General features: G+C 33.4%; 1 protein-coding gene and 2 long non-coding RNA genes across 4 annotated transcripts; 2 read left to right on the top strand and 1 right to left on the bottom strand.

The window, feature by feature from the left end:
• Positions 1 to 3,816: 3,816 nt before the first annotated feature.
• On the top strand, positions 3,817 to 4,815 carry LOC148765149 (uncharacterized). The gene is made up of 2 exons (XR_016029881.1): positions 3,817 to 4,602; positions 4,688 to 4,815. It is a non-coding gene; the product is annotated as an uncharacterized LOC148765149 (long non-coding RNA).
• A 268-nt stretch (positions 4,816 to 5,083) lies between these two features.
• On the bottom strand, positions 5,084 to 5,984 carry LOC148765148 (uncharacterized). The gene is made up of 3 exons (XR_016029880.1): positions 5,826 to 5,984; positions 5,498 to 5,560; positions 5,084 to 5,404 (listed from the first exon to the last, which is right to left on the bottom strand). It is a non-coding gene; the product is annotated as an uncharacterized LOC148765148 (long non-coding RNA).
• An 11,270-nt stretch (positions 5,985 to 17,254) lies between these two features.
• On the top strand, positions 17,255 to 25,270 carry LOC105954677 (protein SEMI-ROLLED LEAF 2). Of its 2 annotated transcripts, none has more exons than XM_012978352.2 (20): positions 17,255 to 17,664; positions 18,193 to 18,328; positions 18,949 to 19,023; positions 19,134 to 19,249; positions 19,419 to 19,533; positions 19,642 to 19,770; positions 19,897 to 19,944; positions 20,249 to 20,454; positions 20,553 to 20,749; positions 21,047 to 21,330; positions 21,414 to 21,563; positions 21,874 to 22,239; positions 22,328 to 22,477; positions 22,895 to 22,973; positions 23,056 to 23,180; positions 23,263 to 23,454; positions 23,563 to 23,703; positions 23,979 to 24,122; positions 24,237 to 24,446; positions 24,947 to 25,270. In XM_012978352.2, the coding sequence occupies exons 2-20, from the start codon at positions 18,194 to 18,196 to the stop codon at positions 25,046 to 25,048; spliced, it is 2,964 nt and encodes a 987-aa protein (XP_012833806.2). In that variant the 5' UTR covers positions 17,255 to 17,664; position 18,193; the 3' UTR covers positions 25,049 to 25,270. The 2 variants fall into 2 exon arrangements, with proteins under 2 accessions (XP_012833806.2, XP_012833807.2); XM_012978353.2 differs by having other exon boundaries at positions 17,532 to 17,664; positions 18,190 to 18,328.
• Positions 25,271 to 25,952: the final 682 nt, after the last annotated feature.

The raw sequence follows: 25,952 nt of genomic DNA, 5'->3' as shown, positions 1-25,952 counted from the left end.
GCCATCTTTCAAGTAAAGTACAAAATCATCATCCATATCTTGAATGAGAATATTATTTTCAACACAAAAGGATGAAGTTTCTTGCAACAAATTATTTTACCCATCTACTCTCAATCATGTCGTCAAGCTTTGGCAAAAATCACGAGTTTTATGGTACTTTCCAGGTCCTGATCTTTTTTCTGAAGTGTTGCAACAAATCATCTGTGATTCCCAAGATCGATCTCATTAAATGCAAGACAAAAGCTAACTCAAAACACACAATATTCCTTACAAGTATTAAGGCTTGTCCATAATGAGTCAAATCATCATTGTTATTTTTTAAATGTTCTAGTATACCAATTACCAATGGAAACAATTTAATCATAATTATGGTTGTGAAATAATATGAATTTCAACGTGTATCTCCAGGCTTTCTTTAAGTGGATTCTTAATTTTAACCACTACCACTTATAACAGTATGAAAAGAAACTATTTACTTTAACTTCTGAGATTGTTTCTCGTAAAGAAACTCTTAACGTTTACCAGAACCTCCAATAATGTTATCCAACAATGCAAGAGAACTAAAAAATTTTGAAAGCTGCGTATTTTTCTTAGTAATTTGCACAAGAGCTAACTGAAGTTGGTGAGCGAAATAATGAACATAAAATGCAGTCTTATTTTATTTCAATATTAAACTCTCCTTGCATATTACTAGTTTCATCATAACCTTGACCACGCACTCCTGACAAAGTCATAGCCAAATGTTGTAAGAAGAGACTCAAGAGAATCTTCCAAACATGGCGAAGTGGTGTTTGGAACATGGACAACGCCCAATAAAGTGTTCAATATGTCTCGCTTCATAGTTTACATAACGTACAACAACTGCCATTTTTTATTTAATGGAGACATTACGTGCCTCAGTTACTAATAAAACAAAGAAATCAGCTCCAATATCATAAATACTAATCTTTGAGACTAAATGGGAAAACACAGTAGCAATTTCTTTTTGAACTTCTGGTGCTTTCATAATATAATTTCCTTGGGAGTTATCCAATACAACTTTATCAATTTCATCATTATCTTCCACCATAAACTTTATAAGTTCAACAAAGTTACCTTTATTTCGCGAACTCTTCGATTCGTCATGCCCACGAAATGCAAGTCATTGCCTTAACAAATATCTAATGGCATTTGTTGTTGTACACAACCGAATGTAGTAGTCACGTTTAGATTCCTTAGTTTTGCTCTAAAAAATGAACATCTATGTGACCTTTATTATTCTTCAAAGCTTGACAAGACATATAACAATGATGATGAACACTATCATGATTTCTCAAATTGACCTTCGTGTACTAATTTCTATCACATTCACTTAACAAGTATACAACTGCCCCCTTTGACACTTTGTTCAGCTTGAAACAGTTAGTAACATCAATAATATACTGCATTTTTACTTTTACTATATTCTAACTAATTGCCAAACTCGTTGTACCAATCTACAATAATTTGCGTTATTGTCAATAGAAAATAGTTTGAGGAAATTTACAGATTCTAGGTTGACAATGACCTTTTTGTAAGTAAGAACTTTGAACAATTTCAACCTTTTTCAAAGTCTTGACCAGAACACTATTACGCAATTTAATTCCCACGTCGGCATCAATAACACTCAAACTAACTTTTAACTTGAGCATGTTCTTGGATTCTATCATTACTTGTTGTTTCTTCTTAGACGCTATCATTAGTTGGCGTTCCAACAATGATACTATCATTTAAAGTAGATGATTCTTTTAGCAGATTTCGTTTAAGTTTTATCATCCATATTCTACAAATAAATATAATAGATCAATTCGCACCAACTGATATAAGTCTCTCGTATAAGAAAATAAAACAAGAATTTTTAAGAGTATTATCTTATTAATCCGCAAAATATTATTAACTGATAGTTGTTATATCACATATATACTTGATTTAATGGAATTTAATTATTATTGAATGACCATCTCAACCAAAAGCATAAATGGTTAGTGAAATGAACTATTTAACATTAATATCTCAAATACGCCCCCTCAAGTGCAGACGAATTACATTCGAAGCCTTGCACTTGAAATATTTGAAATGGGTGATGGCGGGATTCGAACTCAAGACTTTTTTCATTTGTTCTAGCTCTGATACTATGGTGAATGACCTTTTTACTAACAGTTTAAACTTTTTGGTTGAGATGGGTAAGAGTACACTTTATAGGATAAACAACGGGTAAACAATGTCGGTTCGGTTGCCAACCATTATCCAAGGCATAATGGTTGGGCCAGTAATAGTTATCAATATTTAACAAAATCGGGTAGTCGGGTCGGGTAGGTAATTGACCTATAATTACTTGACCCGACCCATGTGCACTAACTGTATGACGGACAAAGAAAATAAGACGAATGAATTAATATAATAAAGATAGTTGGGACCCACCAGCCCCTTTCACACAACCCAAACCCACCCAACCCCTATGAACGGTGAAGTGATTTAACCGGCGAACCCACATCTCACCTTGACACAAGCCAACTTCTTAAAACGCGTGGTGGAAATGACGCATTATTGTAGAAGTGAAATAACTTAAAAATGCGTCCTTGTTTTGAGTTGACCCACATATTCTAGGAAAACAAATGGCCCTATGTTAGGCAACTTAATGCATGTACATGTTGAAATAGTAGACTAAAAGTCTCGATTAGAGGTTTCTCTAAGTGGTTTTCAATAATCGAGTAGATGTTTCTATGATATAGTTGTACACTATTAATCCTTAAGACTCAGACATCACCGTGAATTCACTAGAGGACCAGCCATATCGTGACATGTCCCTTAGTCCCACCGAGGACTGTGAAGTCTGTGCATTTTAGTAAGGGATTCGGTCATTTGAATAGTGTTGGGGTGAGTTCAATCACAATGTGCATTTGAGTTTCACCTTAATTATAACTCTTGGGACGAGTTCAATCACAATGTGTTGTCGGCCAACGGCTAGCTTACACCTCATGAACCATCGAAAGTCACACTTCTCGTGTACTTGAATTCCTTGAATATAACGGACTTAGATTAAATAGTTAATCTTTGCATAATCTATTTGATTGATTCTAACATTTGTAATTATCGATTGCTAATTAGAATGAACAAAAGAAAAGAATTAGGCTATAATTTAATGAACTTTCTAAATTGGGAAGTTTCCCTATGTAGCAGGTCCACTGAATTAGGGTTTCTGATTTTAGAAATTGGAAATCGGCACTCGTATTGACGAGATCTTTATGTTTGTTAAGAAAATGTAATTGTTATAATTTTCTAAGCGTTGGTTTGTGAGAAATGAGCATAGGAAACTAATGGCTTAAGTTGTTGAAACGAATAATCTAGACATAAATTAGGTGTATGTATTTACATAGCTTACATTTTAAATGTATCATTTAAAAATGTAATAGCTTATAATATAATCACACTGGTTTTGGACAAAAGCATAAAGTTTTGTTAAATATTTTGATACATCAAATGAAAATTACAGTTTTATCATTATCTTATAAAAATAAATACTTGGATTTCTAACTAAATTTTGTTATAAAATATTGGAAATAATAATTTCAAGACCCCACTATAGAGTTAAACTCCTGATTTTATTTTTCCAGGTGACCAATTAAAAAAAAATGAACATTTTTACATACCCATGAAGGTACAAAACAATACGAGGAAGTTTTAGTATATAGTATATACAAACTCATCTGTTAATAGCTTTGGATTTTAAGAAAACAAATTAGTATCATCTTTGATTTCATACATTGTACTATATTATCTAGGGTAAACTTCATTTTACCTACCTGAACTATACCCAACGTATAAAATACCCCCCTGAACTTCAAAACGTACCAAATCAGCCCCTCCGTTAAAATTCCGTCCACATCTGCTGACATGGCACTTTGACTTTTTGAATTGTATCCGTTGGCATGACCGTTGGACTTTTCTCGGACGATTTTACCCCCCAATACACTTATATATTTGATGGCTATTTTGAGGCTTTTTTTCCCAGATTTTTTTTCCTTTTCTTCACAGATTCTGCATCTTTTTTTCTTCTCCTTTTTTCTAAAATTTTTTGTTTCTCCTTTTCTTTTAGTCGCTCAAAAATTTCACGAAAATTGTTAAATTCCTCTTTTTCTTCTCTTTTTTTTTTAATTTTTTTTCTCCTTTTTTTTACTTGCTCAAAATTTTCACAAAAATTCTTTAATTTCTTTTTTTTTCTCCCTGAAATGGTGTGCAAATTCCGTTTATTTGCACAAAAAAAATTCATTTGAATTTGTGTGTTTGTGCAAATCCCATTTAAATTTTCATGACAATGTTTTATATTTGCTTATTTAACTCCAAATTTCAATTTTTATACATAATTTTTTAGTAACACGAAAATAATTTCATATCCTATATTAAGCGAAAATGTCAAGCAGTAGCACAAACTCACGAGATTCTTGTGTTTTATGTTATAAATCCAAGTACTATGTTGCTAGATTTCCACAAACAACATGCAAATGCCACAAAACAGCTGCCATTCGAACTGCTTGGACAAGTCAAAATCCCGGAAGAAAATTTGCAGGCTGCCTAAATTGGGATGTAAGTATGCTTCACATTCATTTAGATATAAATTGTACATATATAATGAATGCATATTTAGATATAAATTGTACATATATAACAGAAACCAAATGGTTGCAACTTTTTCCAATGGATTGAGCCTGAAATTTGCCCCAAAGGAATGGAAATTGGACAAGGATTTGAGAGACTCTTGGAGCAAAATAAAGAAAAAATGAAGATAGTGGAGGCAGATAAAGAAGAACTGAAAGCTCACAATCAAGAACTTCATGAAATAGCTCTAAACATGACAAGAGCCAACAAGGAATTGAAGGTGAAGTTAAAGCAGTTTAAAGACAAAAACCAAAAACTAGAATGTGATGTGTTTATGTACAATAAGTCCATGAGAATAGTAAAAATATGTGTAGTAATTATATGCTTCATATTCCTATGTAACTGTGTGGCAAAGAGCTCAAAAAATGAGAAAGTCACCCCTCTATTCCTACGGTAATGAAATATGAAATTTGCCAAATTCATCATCATAAATCAACATTTCAAAAGAACAGAGAATCAACATTCCAACAGTACATAAAAGCATAGAATATGCCAAATTCACCAACAAATACCTGAAGTCTTAAAAGTACCAAAGTGTTTTAAATAAAAAAACAAATACCACAAGTCTTAAAGAGCACATAATGTCTTAAATAAAGCAAGAAATACCACAAATCTCCACTGCACTTCATCAAGATTCTCCATCAATGTCTGTGATCATACTGTATCTATTTGACCTTGATGGTTGACTGGAGAATCTCACATTTCCATACCTTGTGCTATGCACATGCATCTGCATGATTTAACAATAATGTACAGCAAAATTAATACTTATAAACAATACAAACAACTAACTTAAGGTGAAAATTAATACTTAATGATTTACCTCAATTTTTCCACCATCTGTGTTATTGTTGATTTGAATCTGGGACTTATTATTTACCCCAATCTGTAATGAATTTAAAATCAGTTTAAGAAAACATAATAATAATAATAATAATAATAATAATAATAATAATAATAATAATAATAATAATAATAATAATAATAATAATAATAATAATAATAATAATAATAATAATAATAATAATAATAATAATAATAATAATAATAATAATAATAATAATAATAATAATAATAATAATAATAATAATAATAATAATAATAATAATAATAATAATAATAAAACACAAAAATATTGAGTTTTACAATACCTGAATTGGAGGCCTAAATTGGTTGAACATGCCCACTCCATTCCAATTTCCAAATCCAAGCTGCACTGATGTAGATCTTCCCTCTTTTCTTTTATTTTTTTGTGTATTTGCAGCATGATTAGGTGCTTGTGTAGGGGCAGGGGCAGTGGTTGGGGGGGCCAGGATTTACAACTGCAGTGGAACCAGGATTTGTTTTCAACACTTGTACACAATATTGTCTGGCCCTAGCATATTGTTCATGAACATTGCCCTGAATTTGTTCAAGAGCCCTTCTCTTAGCCCTATACAATTGTTGTCTGTCAGCATAAACATGCACCTCTCTCTTAACAAGATTTCTGAAAGCTTTTAAAGGCATAGTGGGATCTTCCATAAACTTTTCCAAATACTGATCTGCAAGGTATTTTGAAGTGGCACTTTTATTCCTAAACACTCTAGGACACAAATGAGGCTCACCTTTGATGGTTTTAATCTGGAATGCAGTGGATTTCCCCATTAAACTAGCATGGATTCTCCAACCACATTTATTTTTGCAAACTGCAGTGATTCTTCTTCTTTCATTTTTATCAAAACTCAATTGAAACCCTTTCCTAACTGAATACTGCCTAAGGGCTTTTCTAAAAAGTGAAGAATTGCCAAATATAAGCCCTACTTGAAGATTTGGTTCTTTCATTTCTGATTTTTCATCAAAATAGGGAAATCTCTCTCCTCTCTCATCATCAGACTCACTGGGTTCAGATAAAAATTCAGGATCACTCTGAATTTCATTTTCTTCTGCACGAAATGCTTCATCAATGTTAATTACTTCACTTTTTTTATTAATTTCAACCCCATCATCACCTACTGGATCCCAACCATCACTCAGTGTATCACCCTCAGCAAAGTAATCGAAATCAGACAATGAATCATCATCAGACTCACTACCTGTTATTGGTGCATAGTTGGAATCACTACTATCACTGTTATTTCCCTCCCCCATGTCATTGTTATTTCCCTCCCCCAAGTCATCTAACTCTATCCCAGTTTCATATAAATCACAAGCTTCAATGAACAAATCAATAATAAAGTTGTTTGTATCAGCATATGATTTGAACAATTCCATCACACCACTATCACCAACAAGAATTTGCAAACCAAGTGCTACAGGATCATTATACCATATAAGTGTACTAGCAGGATATCCTATTTCTTGAACATACCCAATTATCTCTATGTAGGACATCACATCAGGATCAATATCTTTCAAACAATAGACTGACCCGCCAACATAATCAGCCCCTCTATCAATAAACATCCCTCCATAATTGATTTTGATAGTAAATAATTGATCTGACATCTTCCCTACAATACAAAAAGAAAAATAAAAAAAAAATCAATAATACAGAAATGCATAGTTGATGTCATATAGTTGAAACAAATATAGAAAAGAAAAAACCCAAATTCGAATTAAGAAGATATCCTAAAATTGAAATCCTTAATTCAAACCCCTGAAATTATCCCCAAATTGAAAAGACTAATTCGAAATATGAAATTCGCAATTGTTAGCCCTAGTTCGAATTAACAAGACATCCCCAAATTGAAATTCCTAATTCCAACCCCTGAAATTATCCTAAAATTAAAAACCCTAATTTTGACCAAATTGAAACGAATTCGATTCAGTTTCTCAAACAAAACCTCTGACAATATGGTTCGTACCTTAAATCAGCCCCAACTGCTTCAAACGAATATGACTTCTGTAAAACGCCAACGAATCAAGTGTTCCTTTGAAGTAGCTCCAACGATTCAAACGAATGTGATTTCTTTCAAACGACAACTTATTTTGGATGGGTTTCGGTACAAGGATTTGGGTGAAGAGAGCTGAAAGTTGAAATTAGAGAGGTGAAGAGGGATTTTAGGGTTGTAGTTGTAAAGGTGAGATTTTTCTTTTTTGCGTTTTTTCTGAGAAGTGTCGGGAGAAGCAGATTAGGAGGGTAAGATTAGTAATGGAGGATATAAAAGTAATTACACAGTCGTAAGTAACGGTGTCAATTAATCTGTGAATTTTAACGTTGACCGATTATTAGGAGGGGCTGATTTGGTACATTTTGAAGTTCAGGGGGGTATTTTATACGTTGGGTATAGTTCAGGTAGGTAAAATGAAGTTTACCCTATTATCTATAATTTTGAGATAATCGGAACAAACCTAATTGTATAAAATAACATTATCAATAGTTAAACAGTACAAATTTGACCGTTTGGAAGATATCTCATAGCGAAGGAGAAATGAAATTCTCAATGTTTGGAACCATTTCCATTTTGTTTTCATTGTTTCCTCAAAACAGAATGAGATTTATTACATTTTTCAAATCATTTTCTCAAAACAATTTCAAATGTTTCTCTCTCCTTCAGACATGATGTGACTGCTACAGTATAATGATTTAACTGCTACAGTATAATGATTTGACTGCTACAGTAAAAAATGTTTTTACTAAAAAAAACAAATAAACATCACTTCATCTTTCAATTTTTTTTTTCAAAAATACATTTTTCTAACACTTTTAAACATGATTTGACTGTTTTCTTCCAAAATACAAACAAACATTACTTTCATTCTCAAATTATTCCCCCAAAACATATTTCCTCAAAATGAAATCAAAATAAGATCCAAAACGCTTCCAAACATTAAATGTGCCATGATTCTACGCTTTGAACTTTGTAATTCCAAATCAATTGGTTGGTAGGAACATAAGAAAACGATCATTAATTCTTAATCTGAAATCTCTTAACATTATACTTAATAGTAACAATCGATTATGTGAGTGAGAAACTGAACGAATAAAGCTGTGAAATTTGAAAAAAATGTCTCATATTTAATGAACTAGTGTATATCTTGAATGTTAAAACATATGATAACATTATTGTAAAATATATGACAAGTATATTTTATGATCTACTGGACATTTTTATATAAGTCGTTGTAAAATTTGTAATTATATTCAAAAGTGCAGAAGATAGACTTGGAATTTGGAAATGATAACCAAACAAAGAATAGAAACAATCATTTTCTATGGACTGATTTTCCTTCAGTAAACTATTGATATTTATGAAGACAAAATGAGTAAATTTGTTATACTAAAAATTTTAGAACGAAGGCACATAAAATTTCCTTGCATATTTGGTTGTGATTTCTCGGGGTGAGCTAGCAGTAGGTTTAGTTTCTTTTGGAGAAAGATTATGTAGGAGAAACAGATGAAGCGACACCAAACTCTATCGTAAGTGACTGGACCCATAATAATTCACACTTTGCATGAGCAAGAGCTTTGTAACTCGGTTTCAGTGCTCGATCGAGCAATGGTGGCTTGCTTTTCTGAGGCCATGAGATTAGATTTTTACCATAAAAACACACAATAACCCCTTGTAGATTTTCTGTCATCCGGAGATATGGCACAATCGACATCATTAAAAGTTGTATGAGATGAATTGGAGCACGATTAAAAGAATAAACCATAGTCAATAATATTGTGCTTGAGATATCTCAATAAACTGGCACACCCGATTCACAGAGAAGGCAATGTATGGTCTAGTAAACAAGGTATATTGTACGCTTCCAAGTTCCAATGATGCTTCCATAAAGATTCGGATCCTTAAAATAATTAGAATCAAAAGCCGGCAACCGAGTAGAAGATGGCATAAGAGTGTTAATGGGCTTACACTTAGACATCCATGCTCGTTGTAGAAGATCCAAAACGTGCATTGTGTTAAATAAAGACCCAAACCAAATCGAGAACACTCCCATCCTAAGAAATAGTGCGACCCTCCCAATTTTTTTAGAGGGAAATCTTGACCAAGAGTTTCAATCAAAGTTGAAATTGCCTTTGAACATGAACCGGTTAGCAGACTGATGTCAACAAACAAAAGAACATATTGTATCCGGAATGGCGCGGATAAATGAAAAGAGAATTGTTTGATTTAGACATCACAAATCCAAGTTCGAGGAGGCAAAAATTGAGCCGATAGTACCAAGCCCGATGGGCTTGTTTGAGGCCATACAACGCCCCATTTTATTTGCAAACATACTCTGGATATTACGGGCGTTCAAAATCCGGTGGTTGTTTCATGTAAACTGTTTCATCTAAAAGACCATGCAAAGGTATATTGAATATGTGGTTGTGTAATTGACCAGTTAGGATTTCAAATCAAATCCAAACCAACAAACAAAAACAAAAAATACGTAAATAACATTTCTTTCAAAATTTCAAGCATGCTATTAGAACTAATTCTCGAACTTATTTTGATAGATTTTCTTTATACAAAATTAATTAAAAAAATTTAAATTCCGCTGCATTTCGAGATTGATCCCAACATTAAGCCTTGCCACTGCCCCGAAGAGAATCGATCACTGCTGCAATCTAGAAGGTAGAATAAGTTCAATCATATATTTATATTACCCTTAAGTTATGTGTTACGGCCAACCACTATTGCCCATTGTCATGTTCAACCAATAAATATGAGCACCAAATGAGCGGGCCATATGCAACCACATAGGAGAGTGGCCTTGCAGGTGTCTGATCACAAGACACTCACATCAAAATGCCGATTCAATCTTAGAGCTTCCCTCACACTGGCCATCCCGTTAATACGGTAACAAAACCGATATTTAGTAGGAATTACATCAATTCTATTATCGATGCAAGGCGGGAAACTCATTTGACCAACAATTTGTTACTTTCTTAAAAACTTGATATAATTTTCAACATTTTAAACTTAGGGGTTTTTGTTTAATTGAAGTCTCATTATGCATTATGCTTTATTTATTTGGGATTCCTACAACTATGCATCATATCCAATTTATAATGGGCCATTAGCTATAGATACCTTGAAACCTTAATAAATAATTAAATATCACTAGATCCACCCATAAAATTCTCCCTTTCTCATACTCCTAGAATTTTTTATTCCAAAATAGCCCCTCAATTACATTAATATGCCTACTGCATCAATTATGTGATCTGAATTTATAAATTTCGCTTACATCAACAATTTTATTATCAACATTTATCATTTTCCGGACTACATTTAGGATTTTCAATTTTTTTTTTTTTTTTTTTATTTCCGATAAGTTTACTACGTTGAATATGACTATATTTGATTGTAGTCAACATAGTCATGTTCTTTCTTTATATTGTTGTTTTTACATTTTCAACTTAAAATAATAAGTGATTGGTCTTGATCACAGTAAACAGAAAATAACTTTCGTAGTCATTGTTTTTACTTATTGTGCTAGTACATCCAGCATATGTTGAACCGGACAAATTAAATAATTATGGGATTGATTATTAACCCTTGACTAGCTTATAAGTATTGTTTTCAGAGTCCTGACAAGGTGGATTTTGTATCCGACATACTCAATAAGTTAAGCGGGTAAGATTCGTGATTTTTTTTTTATTTAATTTAAGTATATCTTAATGTGCGGAAAATTGAAGTAATGATTGACCTGAGCACGCATGTTATATTTGAGAATCTAAACATGAGTTCTATGATTATTTAGTAGTGAAAAATAAATAAAATGAATTATGTTTAGAGTTTGAATTTAGCTAATTATAAGTTGCCCGTTTATATTTTTTCCTCTAGTCGCTAATGTAGTGTTGAACCACGGCTGTAATTTGACGATTGATCACGAAACTTGTGGATTGAGGCTTCGACTCCATTTGTTCTCCAATTTTATAGGTAACAAGTTTCTGCAATAAAAACCACGATAATATGGAGATAGGCAAGGTGAGGCGCGGACTAGGTCGCTCTCTTAAGACGAATTTCACGACCCCTTCTCTAATGAGGTGCAAAAAGGTTCCGATCGTGTCGCCTATGGGATACAACAGCCCAGCCTATCTCTCCGCTGTAACTTCACCGAAATTGCACGTTCGAGTGAAGTAGAAGCTTACACCCGACACACAACAAGAGCTCACAATATATGTATATAGTATAGATGAATAGTGTTTATTTTTCTCTTCACACACCACCATGTAAAGTCACAATATCCCCTTTATATAATATATAATATAGCCCCCATAAAACCTCAATTTAATATAGAAATTATGGTATTTTATGTAGGAAAATAATGACTTTGAAGGTTTCAAAATAGTGGTCTAATGACCCTCATAAAAGTGGTCAAAGTCATTATTATAATTTATAATAAAATATATTGTTTTTATTAAAATAATCCAACAATCCCCCACTTATTTTAATAAAAATAAGAATATAAATATACTTGAGCTCTTGCGGAATATTATGCATAATGAAAGTGAGCAATGCCTTGAAACCTTCACTTAGTACAATATGTTTCCCGTACTAGAATCAAAGTGGACTTAGCCTTGAAACAGTGACCCTTGGGGCACGTAGAATCATATTGCACACATAATACTCAAAGTGTCCCGATCGAAGCTTCTAAAGCCAGCACATTAACGGCCATGTGCTTTACCCCATTTCTCGTGAGAGCTCTAGAGAATAGCCTATAATTCTCATAGGAAGCGGCCCCACTTCCACACTCACAAGGTGAATTCTATCAAGGATGTTTACGTAACTCCAACACCCCACCCATTCGGGCTATAGAACTCATTAAGAGATCGAAGTCTCAACCTCACAATTCGTTACGAGCTTTATTAGTGCACACGCACCATAGGGATGGATAATAAAAGTGTGCACTTTTATCACTATCAAGTTGCTTTCAGATTCGTTTTTCTTCGCCTAGTTCGTAGGATCTCTAGCCCCTAGGCGGTAGTATCCTCATCAACAACTTTACAAAATATATTAGGCTATAATCCAATCCCCCTCGATGCATTTCATATAATTTCTGAAATAATGTGAAATATAATTTCACAAATTTTAGTAGTACTTATCCGACATTTAGTCTCGAAAACTCAATGGTTTATTAACCATTCTCAAATAATTTTACATGTAATATCTCATAGATTTTCACGTGAATGTTCACATAGATTCACAGTACTGTATTTTCTTTTAATGGTTCCGGATTCCATTAAAAGATTCTCGCAATATGCCAACTGCAAATTTTCAATCTCATTTATCAAAGCACAAAGCAATTGATTTTTCTCAATCATATTTATCAAAGCACAAAGCATTTGGTTTATTCTCAATCATATTTATCAAAGCACAAAGCATTGATCTATCCCACATTAGGATTTTATATACCACATTCGGTATTAACCGGCCTCCTCACAGGCTAATGTCAAAATAATCAATCAAAATTGATATGAGTTTTGACTTTTAAATTATAAACAAATAGTCATTCGCACAATGTGATAAATCTAATCAAATAGGAATTAATTCCTCTTATTTAGATTTTCAATAATCAACAATATTGAAACTTTCAAAAAAACGTTTCACTTCACAACTCACAAATTTATTTTCGCAAATTAATATCTACTCTCAGGCCTTTCTAAATTATACCAATGTCACGTATATGTAAAATTAGGCCTTTAATAACTACTTGCATATTCAAGATTGCAAATAAAGCATAATTTATCACACTATCACTATGAACAATATGCAATCATAAAATGAGCAATATAAACAAAGTCCACGTCAAAACCAATTATAACATGCTCATATAGGTAGACACTAAGACCCCCACTATTTCTCAATATTGAAACAATACATAAAATATTTAATCATATAATCATGCTCTCTAAGACTCCCACTATATCAAATATTCAAACACATGCATCATGAATTAAATTCAAAATATAATATATCATGCTCATTTTCACGGTTAGGGAAAACTATAATACCCCCACTATTTCTGAATCTAAATAAATTATTTATTTAATAATTTATCAGAGTTGTTCTCTGATTATAAAATATTTTATCTTCATGGAAATCAATTTGTAGTAATTCAACAATAGTATATAAATGGTTTAACACATAACGGTTAAAACATGCATAACATTTCAATTGCAATTTGATCAATTGTCAAAATTCAAATATATCATCATAAACGTCAAATAACACCGTTTTTTCGTAACATTTCACCCTCTATCTGATCAATTTTCAATAGCAAATTCTCATGCCATTACTTTCAATATAAATAGCACTTTAACATGCACAAACGGCAAAATATTAAAAAGTCTAGAGGTCACGCTATTAAGTACACATTAATGAATTCATTAATAATTCATTAATAATGAATTATGTGGTTTACATCTCTCGTATGGTTTGCAAGCTATTATACGAGAGTGTAGGTTTACCCAGTGCACCTATATGGTTGGCTGCGGGTTCCTGCATTACCAAAAAAAAAAAAAAAAAAAAAAAAAAAAAAAAAAAAAAAATTATGCTACACTAACTATTCAAATGTAACGACTCGCCTTGTATTTTGATTTTTTTAATCTGAATTCTAAATGCCAATTACATATTTTCTCTCCACTTCAACATGCAAGAAAAAGAAAATGTACATGCACATATTCAGGAAATTTTTGCAACTCGATATATAATTGTAACAGCTTTATACATATAGTAATGCAATTAGTTCCATTTTACAAATGGTCTGCTTTCATATAATCTTTTTCACAACTTCCATGCATTAATTTTTGCCACACAAATAGTCAATAGATTTATATAACTAACCAAATAAAATAACATGCTCAAAGAAATATCATTTTTTATGCAATTATTCTTCACACAACTATCACAAACTTATTATTGTATTGCAAGGAATCATAACTAATGTGGAAACGAAGAACATACCAGATTCGATGATTTTTAATTAGAAATCTATCGATACCTAAAAAACGCGCGCAATTGACAGCTCTGGCAGTACTTAGTATTTGGAGCATATCTCTCTCGTTCGATGTCCGATTTCAGTGATTCAAGATGTTTCGGATAGCCAACAGAAATTCCTACAACTTTCGTGTTTAACACATTCTCAAATTATGATTATGTAAGGTCGGAATTTGACTCAAAGTCTTTTCATCATCAATGGTTGCTCTTTTAGATCATCGTCAAGGCTCATCTTCACGGGATTGAAATTCGTCTTAAATTGTTGGAACCACGGCTGTAATTTGACGATTGATCACGAAACTTGTGGATTGAGGCTTCGACTCCATTTGTTCTCCAATTTTATAGGTAACAAGTTTCTGCAATAAAAACCACGATAATATGGAGATAGGCAAGGTGAGGCGCGGACTAGGTCGCTCTCTTAAGACGAATTTCACGACCCCTTCTCTAATGAGGTGCAAAAAGGTTCCGATCGTGTCGCCTATGGGATACAACAGCCCAGCCTATCTCTCCGCTGTAACTTCACCGAAATTGCACGTTCGAGTGAAGTAGAAGCTTACACCCGACACACAACAAGAGCTCACAATATATGTATATAGTATAGATGAATAGTGTTTATTTTTCTCTTCACACACCACCATGTAAAGCCACAATATCCCCTTTATATAATATATAATATAGCCCCCATAAAACCTCAATTTAATATAGAAATTATGGTATTTTATGTAGGAAAATAATGACTTTGAAGGTTTCAAAATAGTGGTCTAATGACCCTCATAAAAGTGGTCAAAGTCATTATTATAATTTATAATAAAATATATTGTTTTTATTAAAATAATCCAATATGTAGTCTCATGAATTTTCTAATTAATTAAAAAAAAAATCAAACAATGGAATATAGGAGAAATAGATAAGACTATTTTTTCCCTTGAATTTAAGAAGGAAAAATCTCCCAGTGTATTTATCTATATATAGGAGAACGAGATAAGACTATTACTTGTGAAAGAAAGCATTTGTTTCCTTAATCATTTTCTTTCACAAAACTCTTTCTAGATATCTATATATACAAGATTTGGTTAGAGAGAAAAAAAGGTCTCCTAACCCTATTCACGTTTTACGCGTCCAAGGTGGAAGTGATTTTTCTCTTCTTCTTTTCTCTCTCAGTCTCTCAATTATAGATTTATAATTCTTTAAGTACAAGACTACCCTTGTAGAAGGATTATTAATTCTGGATATACAATAGAAGATTATAGGTTTTGAGAGCAAAAAATATATTCTCGGATTTACTGTAGAAACCCGGCGTTTTGGACCCTACGACTTCATCCACTGTTGGATTGTCACGAATTTTTTTTAAGGTTTGACAACGGATTGTTCATCCGACTCATGAAGTTAAAGTTATGAATTTCGCAACCCCGCTCGAAATTCCTTGGCAACAACAGGATTTTGGATTGGTGTGGATTGCGTCGTTCGTGATTCTAGAGGACGTCATTCGTGTTTCATGTCGATGTTGAAATTGAAGAAGTCGTTTGGGATCGTATTTGAATCCCGATGTAAGTTCTAGATTTATTTTTATGATTCCACAATTAGTCTAGAATTAATTCATGAACACATGTAAGAAAATTTTAAGCGTTAATATCGACTCTTTTGCAAATTTATCAATAACGCGCTCCTAGGATTCGGTTTTCCAACATATATATATATATATCAATGCATATGACAATGTGTGACTATATATGACTATAGAAATATAGGACTGTATCACAAAATCTTGATGATGGAATCTGCATCAATTGCTGCCATTGTTGCATGCTCGCTAAAGATGTTGCTACAAACTCTCATGAAATGCACCTTCTAAGCATAAATGAACATTTACTATGAGATATGTAGAGATGCCATTCAAGAAAAATACCATCCACTTTGTTGGGATAGTGACGACTTCATAGAAGTAAAATTATTCCGTGTTGTATGAACCTAGCAGGACATAACAACAAATAGAGCAACCAAATATGCAACAAACACAATCAAAACCAAATGTAAATGTCACGAGCTAGTGGTGGATATGGCATAGAGTTATGGGATATAGGGTGACATGACTCCCCTAATATTTCTTAAATTACCCATAAGTCTTTGTTGTCTCCACCACTTCCTGAAACCAATAGTTCGTTAGAATGCTATCGTAATAACGTATCCAAAGCATTATCAATTAGAGTTTATAACTACGTTGCAGGGGTGAATGTAATTATCGATACCACAAAGATCTTAAAGTTATTTAAGCATACCTCAGGGGTGTGAGTGTAATTAACCCTTTAGTCTTTTACACACCTCTAAACTTTGTTTGAATTTTTTTGTAAAATAGTTTATAGTCTAGTTCCTTTATGAATAAACGGTCATTTAACATAGTATTAAAGTCACACCATTTGAATCACCCCTAATTGATAAATACTTTGTACTACATTTAATAAATGATATAATTAATTGTTTATCTTAAAAATAATTTAATAATATTTTATATGAACTAATGGGATTTATTTTACAGCACAACACAATATTCATACAAATATTGAACCATAAAAAAAAAGAAAAAAGAAAAAGGGATATAGGTTAAAAGAAAAAAAGAAAATATTTCATACAAATATTAAACCCCCACCCCATTCCCCCAAATAAGAAAAAAAAAAAAAAAGAAAAGGGAGAGGAAAAGAAAACATTTCAAAAAACAAAGGACTAAAAGGAAAAAGTAAACACATGGGGTAAGAAAATGGGGTTTGGGAATTCCCAAGTTTTTTCTGACAGATAGAGACAAAAGCAAGACTCTTTAGACACTGTAAAAAAAACACTCTGACGATCACGTGCTTCCTCTCTCTCTCTCTCTCTCTTGCTTCTCTCTCTCTCTCTCTCTCTCTCTCACTCTTCTCTCTACCTTCCCTTTTCTTCAAATCTCCCTCTTTCCTCGTTCAATTTCTGGCCCTTGTGTTACTAAACTTTAATTTCAAATTTGTGTGGGTTTCTTGAAATTCCTCTGAAAAAAACGCAAGCGGGTTTCTTTGTTTAGCTCACCCAGATCTATCCATTTCTAACAAAGGTTTGTTATTTCGTTTTCTGGGCTGTTTTTATTTTTACTGTTTTGTGTGTTCTATTTGGTTTTGCCTCCTTCCTAAATTAAATTTGTTAAATTTAGTACAACTGATGTACAGCAACTCCGTTGTTTATGAAATTTTTCCTCGTACTGAAAAAAAGGTAGCTTCTTGAATTTTGGCTGTACTTGTATTTTAGATCTTTTCCCAACTGTTGTCCTGCATTTTATCTCTGTTATGTTAAATGATGAGTAGACTGTTCTTTTTCTTAGTGTGTGTGTGTGTGTGTGTGTGTGTGTGTTTGTGTGTGTGTGTATGTCTGTGTGTGTGTGTTTTTGTGTTTGTGTGTGTGTGTGTGTGTGTAGAGGAATATTGTTTGTTATATACTTCCATTTTTTTGTGATTTTTGTAAGGATGGTATTTTAGATCTTCGGTTTCTGTGATTTTTACTTCCATTTTAATGTAGGTGTAATTTACATTCTTGAACCCTAGTTATTTTTTAATTTTTTAATTTATAAATGTAATGTTATTTGTAGGATGGGTGTGATTTCGCGCAACATATTCCCGGCATGTGAGAGCATGTGTGTGTGCTGCCCTGCATTAAGGTCACGGTCTCGACAGCCTGTTAAGCGTTACAAGAAATTGCTCGCCGAAATATTCCCCAAAACTCCTGTGAGTTTTCGTTTTTCGTTTTTCCCCTTGGTTGAATAAAGATAGTTATATTTTTTGGCATTCTCTCTCTTAGATACCTATCTTCGTTTTAGTTGGGTGAATGTGAATCAGCGTTTTCATTCGAGGACCGAATGTTTAACGGGGTGATATTGGAGAGAACAATAAAATGAGTAGTATAGTAAACATGTTTCTGATTTTTTTAGGCCTCGTTTGGTTGCCAAGATAAGATTAAATAATATAATGAAAACCCAGTTATTTTATCTAATCTTGGGATGTAAAACAAATATGCTCCTTAAAAGGCGCGATAAGCCATGATAACATAATATTAAGTTATTGGGGATATCAAACATCAAACAAACTTTGATTATTTAGTTAATAATAGCTAATTTTCCCCAACCAAACGAGGCCTTATTTAAATATTGAAATAATTCTTGTGTGGTTTAGTGTCAGTTAATATATTGAATTGAAAATCAACCATTAAATTGGATTGGAGAAGAATACATTTGAAAGCTAAGCTCATTCACATTTAAATCTATTCCTTGTTAGAAAGTCGAAAAAATTGGGATTTTTTCTGAAACGAGTTATAAATTTATAAATTTTGTGGTTTTCTTCGACTGCAGGATGGTCATCCAAATGATAGAAAAATCGTAAAGCTATGTGAATACGCTTCCAAAAATCCTTTCCGCATCCCAAAGGTAGTACGACTCGTTTGTGTTCAAATGAATGAAAGAAAAAAATATGTCTATTTATTATATTTTACGGGACAAACTAACGAGTAATTTTTCGTTGCAATTTCTACTTTTAGATTGCTAAATATCTCGAAGAAAAATGTTACAAAGAACTACGAAGTGGCAACATAAAACTTGTCGGTATCGTCGCCGAAGCTTACAACAAATTACTCTGCAGTTGTAAGGACCAAACGTAAGTTTATTATTCCATGTAATTGGGTTTGACTCGGATTATATTATGCGGTAACACTTAATATATTTTTAATCTCAGGTTGAAAAAAATTTCATTCTTAATTTACCCGTAATTGCAATTTTATCAAGTTTGCCATAATTTAATATTTTCGACTTTTTCATGGTTGCAGGGCTTATTTTGCCGTCAGTTTGGTGAACGTAGTTATCGAACTGTTGGATGAATCTAAGCAAGATTCCGTCCAGAAAATGGGATGCGATACTCTCACTACGTTTGTGTACTGTCAGGTAATTTATGGCCTTATATTAATCACAGTTATCTAAATTATACACAATTTTTAATCTAGCTTATATAATAAGCATATGCGAAAGTTACGTTTTTTTTGAAATGTACAGGTGGATGGAACTTATACACACAACATTGAAAACTTTGTTCATAAAGTGTGCATGCTTGCACGTAAGACTGAAGACGATCATCAAAAGCGTGGTTTAAGGGCATCGAGTTTGCGGTGCCTTTCAGCCATGGTAATTTTTAATTTAGATAATCACTTTTTTGTATCACTATTTAGTCAATGAGTTTTTGAACATTCAAAGCACGTTATTGTTTTTCGGAATTCGTTGCACTAAAAAGTCGGTTCCACTTGTCTGCAGGTGTGGTTCATGGCAGAGTTCTCGCATGTATTTGATGACTTTGAAAAGGTTTGTCTCTCTACTTTCTGCATCTAGAGTAGAAAAATAAAATGGTATCTTTTATTTCATGGTCGGTTTTTGATTTTTCTGGTTTTTGTCGGGATATTTAATATTTAATCTGCTACGTAGCAAGTATTTGATGCATAATTGTTTGGAATTTACGGCAACAATGATCAAAAGAATGGATGTATAGATGTACGAGTCAACTTCTTGTTTCTATACTGTGTTCATCCCTAAAATGTCTTTTTGAATCATTCGTCAGTTCATTTGATTAAAGTTATGGGAGCATGACTAATTGGTCAATGATATGTAGATTGTGCACGCTACTCTCGATAACTACGAAACAGAGTCACAAAACGAAGAAGACGAAGAACGAAGGGAGGCGCATCATAATTGGGTTGATGAGGTGGCAAGATCCGAGGGAAGAGGTGTTATGACAGGTGTCGGTGGCGAGTTCAGCCCTAGCCACATGATCGTAAGGTTCCAGCCAGAAAAGAGAGACCCTTCTCTCTTAACAAGGTTTGGATTCGTTTATATGGATGTATAAAGTGAAATGGCAATTTTGTCCCTAAAGTAGTATACTTAATTTGTTATTCATTGACTTTGTTTGACTTCAGAGAGGAGATTGAGACGCCAAAAATTTGGGCTCAAATATGTATACAAAGGATGGTTGATCTGGCGAAAGAAAGCACGACAATGCGACGAATATTGGAACCGATGTTTGTTTATTTCGACATGAGAAGGCACTGGGTCCCACAGCATGGCCTGGCCCACGTCGTTCTTTCCGATATGTCATCCTTTGTTGAAAATCCAGGTCATTTGTCCCACACTCTCATCTCATTTCTCACATTTATTTAGTTTTTAAATTTGTTTTAATTTTAAATTCTTAATTTTTAATATTTAATTTTAATTTTTAATTTTTATAATTTTATCCGAATATATAACTCGAAAATATTTGCTTAAAATTTTTAAATTTTAAATTCTTAATTTTTAATTTTTTTAATTTTATCCCAATAGATAACTCGAATATATTTGCTTAATCCAAGAAAAAAAATGAATTGTAAAATCCCGGAAAATGCTGACGAGGATATATTTTACAATACGTTTACAGGGCATCAGCAGTTAATACTAGCTGGGGTTGTTCGGCATTTGGACCACAAGAATGTAGCACACGATCCACAGATGAAATGCCACATCATCCAGACCGCCAGCTGTCTGGCCCGTCAAATTCGGTCAGAAGCAGTTATTTCCGATATGGGATTCGTTAGTGATCTCTTCAGACACCTGCGCAAAAGCTTTCAAGCAACAGCGGAATCAGTTGGCGAGCAAGAACTCAATCTAAATGCTTCCTTACAAACTTCCATCGAAACTTGTCTGTTGGAAACCGTCAGAGGGGTATGTATAACTACTCATTTCTAATTTTTTTTAATTATCTTATTTATTTATTTAATTTTATTAATTTGTTTGTAAATATTCAGATTGTTGATGTGCGGCCGCTATTCGATATGATGGCAATTACACTCGAGAAACTTTCTCCGATACGAGTTGTTGCCAGAGCAGCAATTGCGTCTCTTATAATTCTTGCTCATGTCATTTCGTTGGCTTCTATATCTTTTCACTCTCAGCAAGTGAGTATCTTCGAATAATAATATTATTAATTTATTTTTTTATTTCTCTTTTTTATTGAGTTTATTGCAATTAGTACCCCTGTGTTATACCGAATTTCTAAAAAACTACCCCATGCAGTGTTTTTTTGGCAAAATCCCCCCTATGAATTCAATAACGGGGGTATTTTTGTCAATAAAAATAACATGGGGGTAGTGTTTTAGCAATTCGACACAACACAGGGGAACCGAGTGCAATAAACCATTTTTTATTTATTTGCCGCCTTAAACTCCATTCAAAAGGCTAATCAAAATTCGTTTTTTTTTCTTCCAGGTGTTTCCGGATGCTCTTTTCATTCAACTGCTGAAAGTGATGTTGCATCCCGATATAGAAATACGTGTCGGAGGGCATCAAATATTCTGTATACTTGTAATCCCAAGCTTTGCCCATGCAAGAAACGACATCTCCAACCATACGAGGAGGTGGCATAGCAAAAGCGCATCCACTTTTTCCTCAATTACATCTCTGCTCGATAAGCTTCGTCTCGAAGTATACGGTGGCACTAATACTAATAACGCGACGGAAAAAATCGACGAAGAGTCGAAGCATGGAAAGTCGCACAAGAGTTCTCCTAATATGCACATAATAAGCTCGATCGTTGACCGGTCAAATGGACCATCTCTTACCTTGTCTGAGAATGTACCATTTTTTTAACCTCATCGTACTTTGTTTTTTTTTTAATTTTTTTTCTTGTAAATTAATGTTTATTGTGAATTATTTATTACAGGAACAGTATTTTCTGCAATGCAACGAGGACCAAATAGCCCAGTTGCTGTCGGCTTTATGGATACAAGTCAATCTTCCCGATAATCTACCTGCTAATATTGAAGCTATGGCTCATTCGTTCTGTTTAGCACTTATTTCTTCGCGGCTTAAGGTTAAAAGTTGCACTTCATCGTTTATTTGCTTCATATAGTAAAAGTACAGTAGAACCTCAATAAATTGATACTCGTTAAATTAATAATTTCTCGCGGTCCCGGCTCGGTGAAAACATACTAAATTATTACTTCAATAATTTAATATTTCGCTAAATTAATTGAATTTTGTTAGTCCCGACTGTATTAATATATAGAGGTTTAATTGTATTTAGAGTACTGTCGTCTTTATCTTTTTAGTTGTTCGATTAATTGTATTTTTTTGGCAAATCTTTGTAAAGTTCCGTTCCGTTTTCTTAATTTTACTTGTTACGATTGTTTTTCAATCTTAGTCTTGACCATATATATATATATATTTGAAATATCTTGAATTATATTTGGTTGTTAAAATAACGACTCAATTTCAATCTTTGTTGCAGAATCCAAACGACAACCTAGTACTCAGATTCTTTCAGCTACCTCTGTCGATTAGAAAGATGTGTTTATACTCGACAAATGGTTTGCGACACTATTCGATAATTTTCTCTCTGTGCGAACACAATTAAAGTCTTACGTTTGACGTATTTTTTTCTAATTGCAGGATGCTTGCCGCCAGTTTATCAAAGATCGCTTCTTGTATTATCCACTGCAATGTTGACGTTCGCTGTAAAGCTGTATCATATTAGCGAGGCGCATACGTTGCATAATTTGTTACTCGACTCCGACGTAAGTTAATTACCATTATATTGATTATGCCGCACCATTTTTTTACGTTTTTAGCATTCTTTCTTTTTAAATTAAAATATAGGTGGATATGTACGTCGGCATAACCGATGAATTTCAAGTTTACGTAAAGCATCAATCCGAAGCGACTGCTTACGGAAGTGCTTCTGATAACGAAGAAGCTTCGACGACTCTAGTCGAGGTGCGGGAAAAGGCTTACGAATCCGACAGAGTTGTGTTTGCTACGTTAGTCGACGGTTTGTCCGCCGTAACAAAGGTATTTAATTTAATATTTAAAGGAAGTCGCTCGTGTGTGACTATTCAATGTGATTTAAATTGAGAGCTAATATGAACATTTTTTTTTTTTTTTCTTATCGATTTGAAGTTTGAGGCAGAAGAAATTGCTAAACAGCTATCGGAAGAATTTTTACCGGACGAAGCTTTCTTGTTCGGCCCACAATCAATGCTCGACATGGATCATATCCAAAGGGTTGCGCACTCGAAGGAAACACTATCCTTCGATGGGGTATATATATATATACCTTCTTCATTTTATTTGTTTTAATGCGTTCCTTAATTTGGGACCTATTTTTATAAATATTAGCAAAAACTCCCCTATGAAGCAAGCTGTTTTAGCAGACTACCCCCCGAAAAAATGCATCATAGGGGTGTTTTTGCTAATAATATTTGTGTCAGGGGGAGTATTTAGCAATTCGATACAATACAGGGGTTGTAAATGCAATAAACTCTATTTTTCGTTGACAACAAAAAAAATGTTTATAATTTTTTTTTTCTACACAGGAATTTTCTGCTAATTCACTAATTGAAGACGACGCAATGAGTATATCATCAGTTGCTGATATATCTCGTTTCATACCCAAAATACCCGCTTCTCCATCTCCTTCAATGTCCCATATTGTCAGCATCGGCCAGCTTCTAGAATCGGTAATTAATTGCCCCAAAAAAATATTCTCCCTTTTTTGTCGAATTGCAATAGAAAATTAAATGTGAAAGAAAATTTCGGTTTCTTGTAATATGTAATAAAAAATTTGGTTTCAGGCGCTCGAGGTAGCTGGTCAAGTAGCGGGCGCATCTGTGTCCACGTCACCGCTTCCGTACAGCACAATGACGAATCAGTGCGAAGCCTTTGGCACCGACACGAGAAAGAAGCTTTCTAATTGGTTGGCCGTTGACAATAATTCCACAAAAGTCAACGGTATGTTGGTACCTTCATTTCCTGCGACTAACGGGCTTTCAGTTATCGACAAGGTAAATCTAATTAGTAGTACGTTTTAATTTTATTTTATTACTTTTTTTTGGTTAAATTACGGGCACCCGCCGAAGGCAAGACTAAATAACTTTCAAACCCTTGTGGTATTGGTAATTACGAATACCCCCTCGAGCTATTTCTCCGTCTTACAATTACACCCTTACGGAGCTATGAGTAACGGAATCTTGAAGATTCCATGGAATATTCGCTCCGAATTTCCATATTTAGTCTTACCTCAGGATGTACCCGTAATTTACCCATAGTTTCTTTGTTTTCTAAAAGGGTAATTTAGACATTTCATTCATTCCGTTAGGGTTTATAACTGGCTGTTAGTTTTAGGGGGTATTTGTAATTACAAATACTACAGGGGTTTGTAAGTTATTTAGTCTTACTTTAAGGGGTTATACGTAATTTAACCCTTAATTTTTTTTTTTTTTTTTTTTTTTTTTTTTTTTTTTCCGGAAGTAATTTTAACATATTTTAGGAATTGTTTGTACAGATAAGCAACGGTGAAAATGTTCCAGCGGCAAATACTTGGTTAGCGCTGAGGTTGCCACCTACGAGCCCTTTTGACAACTTCCTCCGAGCAGCTCGTGGTTAGAAATTCAATCTGAGTGTTCTCATTAACTAACAGGTTGTAAATTGTTAGGACGGTAATTTAAGGAAGTTTGTAGTATCAAATGTTATTCGAGCACCGGGATTGATGATTTAGGAAAACTATTGTTTGTGTTCGCCTTGTGATCGTCACTTTTGTAAAATTTCGTAACTGGTGGTGTGTTCTTCTGAAAATTCATTGAAAAGACCCTTTGTGGAAACATTCAAATTCAGATTTGTCAAAGCTTACACTCACTTTTTTCTTCTTTGGCTTTAGGCTAAATTAGGGTCACCCCTTGAAGTAAGGTCAAATTATGAAAACCCCCTCCATGTATGGGTAATTACAAACACGCCCCACAACTATGAATCTTCTTACAACGTTCACCTGTGTAGTGTTAAATTTAATGGAAGCTTTTAGATTATGTGGAATATTCTCCGGTGTCTGCCCCGTTTTACTACATTTGAGCTCCATATTTTAAAACAAGATGATCTTAAGTTGTGTCTTTTGGCTTGTAAATATCACAATTAGAAATTGCATTTTTACTCAAAACGAGTACAAACTAGAGAACATTCCATGAAATCTAAAAAAATTATGGTGAAGTTGACACCATAAGGGTGAACTTGTATGAAGATTAATAGTTGATGGAGTAGGTTGTAATTATCCAAACAAGAGGAAGAGCTTTTTCGTAATTTGACCTTATGTCAGAGGAATAGCCGTAATTTACCGTTCGCTTTAGAGCGCGTGTATGTTACATTTTTTGTTAGCTTAACTTATTAATGAGAAAAAAGACATAAACTTCATAAATTAACATGCAGTTTAGTACAAAAGACACACACACACACACACACACACACATATATATATATATAGACACACAAACACACAAACACACACAGAAAGGTTTTAAGTG

The sequence above is a fragment of the Erythranthe guttata genome, chromosome 14 (assembly GCF_056151865.1).
Source record: "Erythranthe guttata isolate IM_541 chromosome 14, IM_541, whole genome shotgun sequence".
Classification (NCBI taxonomy): Eukaryota; Viridiplantae; Streptophyta; class Magnoliopsida; order Lamiales; family Phrymaceae; genus Erythranthe; species Erythranthe guttata.
The sequence above is the reverse complement of the archived record's forward strand: the minus strand, read 5'-3'. Positions and strand labels throughout refer to the sequence as shown.

Bases quoted from the DNA above. Each gene is read 5' to 3' on its own strand.
- LOC105954677 (XM_012978352.2), top strand. From the start codon at position 18,194: ATGGGTGTGATTTCGCGCAACATATTCCCGGCATGTGAGAGCATGTGT. The intron at 21,331-21,413 runs GTATGTATAACT...GTAAATATTCAG, and splicing joins TGTTGGAAACCGTCAGAGGG to ATTGTTGATGTGCGGCCGCT. The intron at 22,478-22,894 runs GTTAAAAGTTGC...TCTTTGTTGCAG, and splicing joins TTATTTCTTCGCGGCTTAAG to AATCCAAACGACAACCTAGT.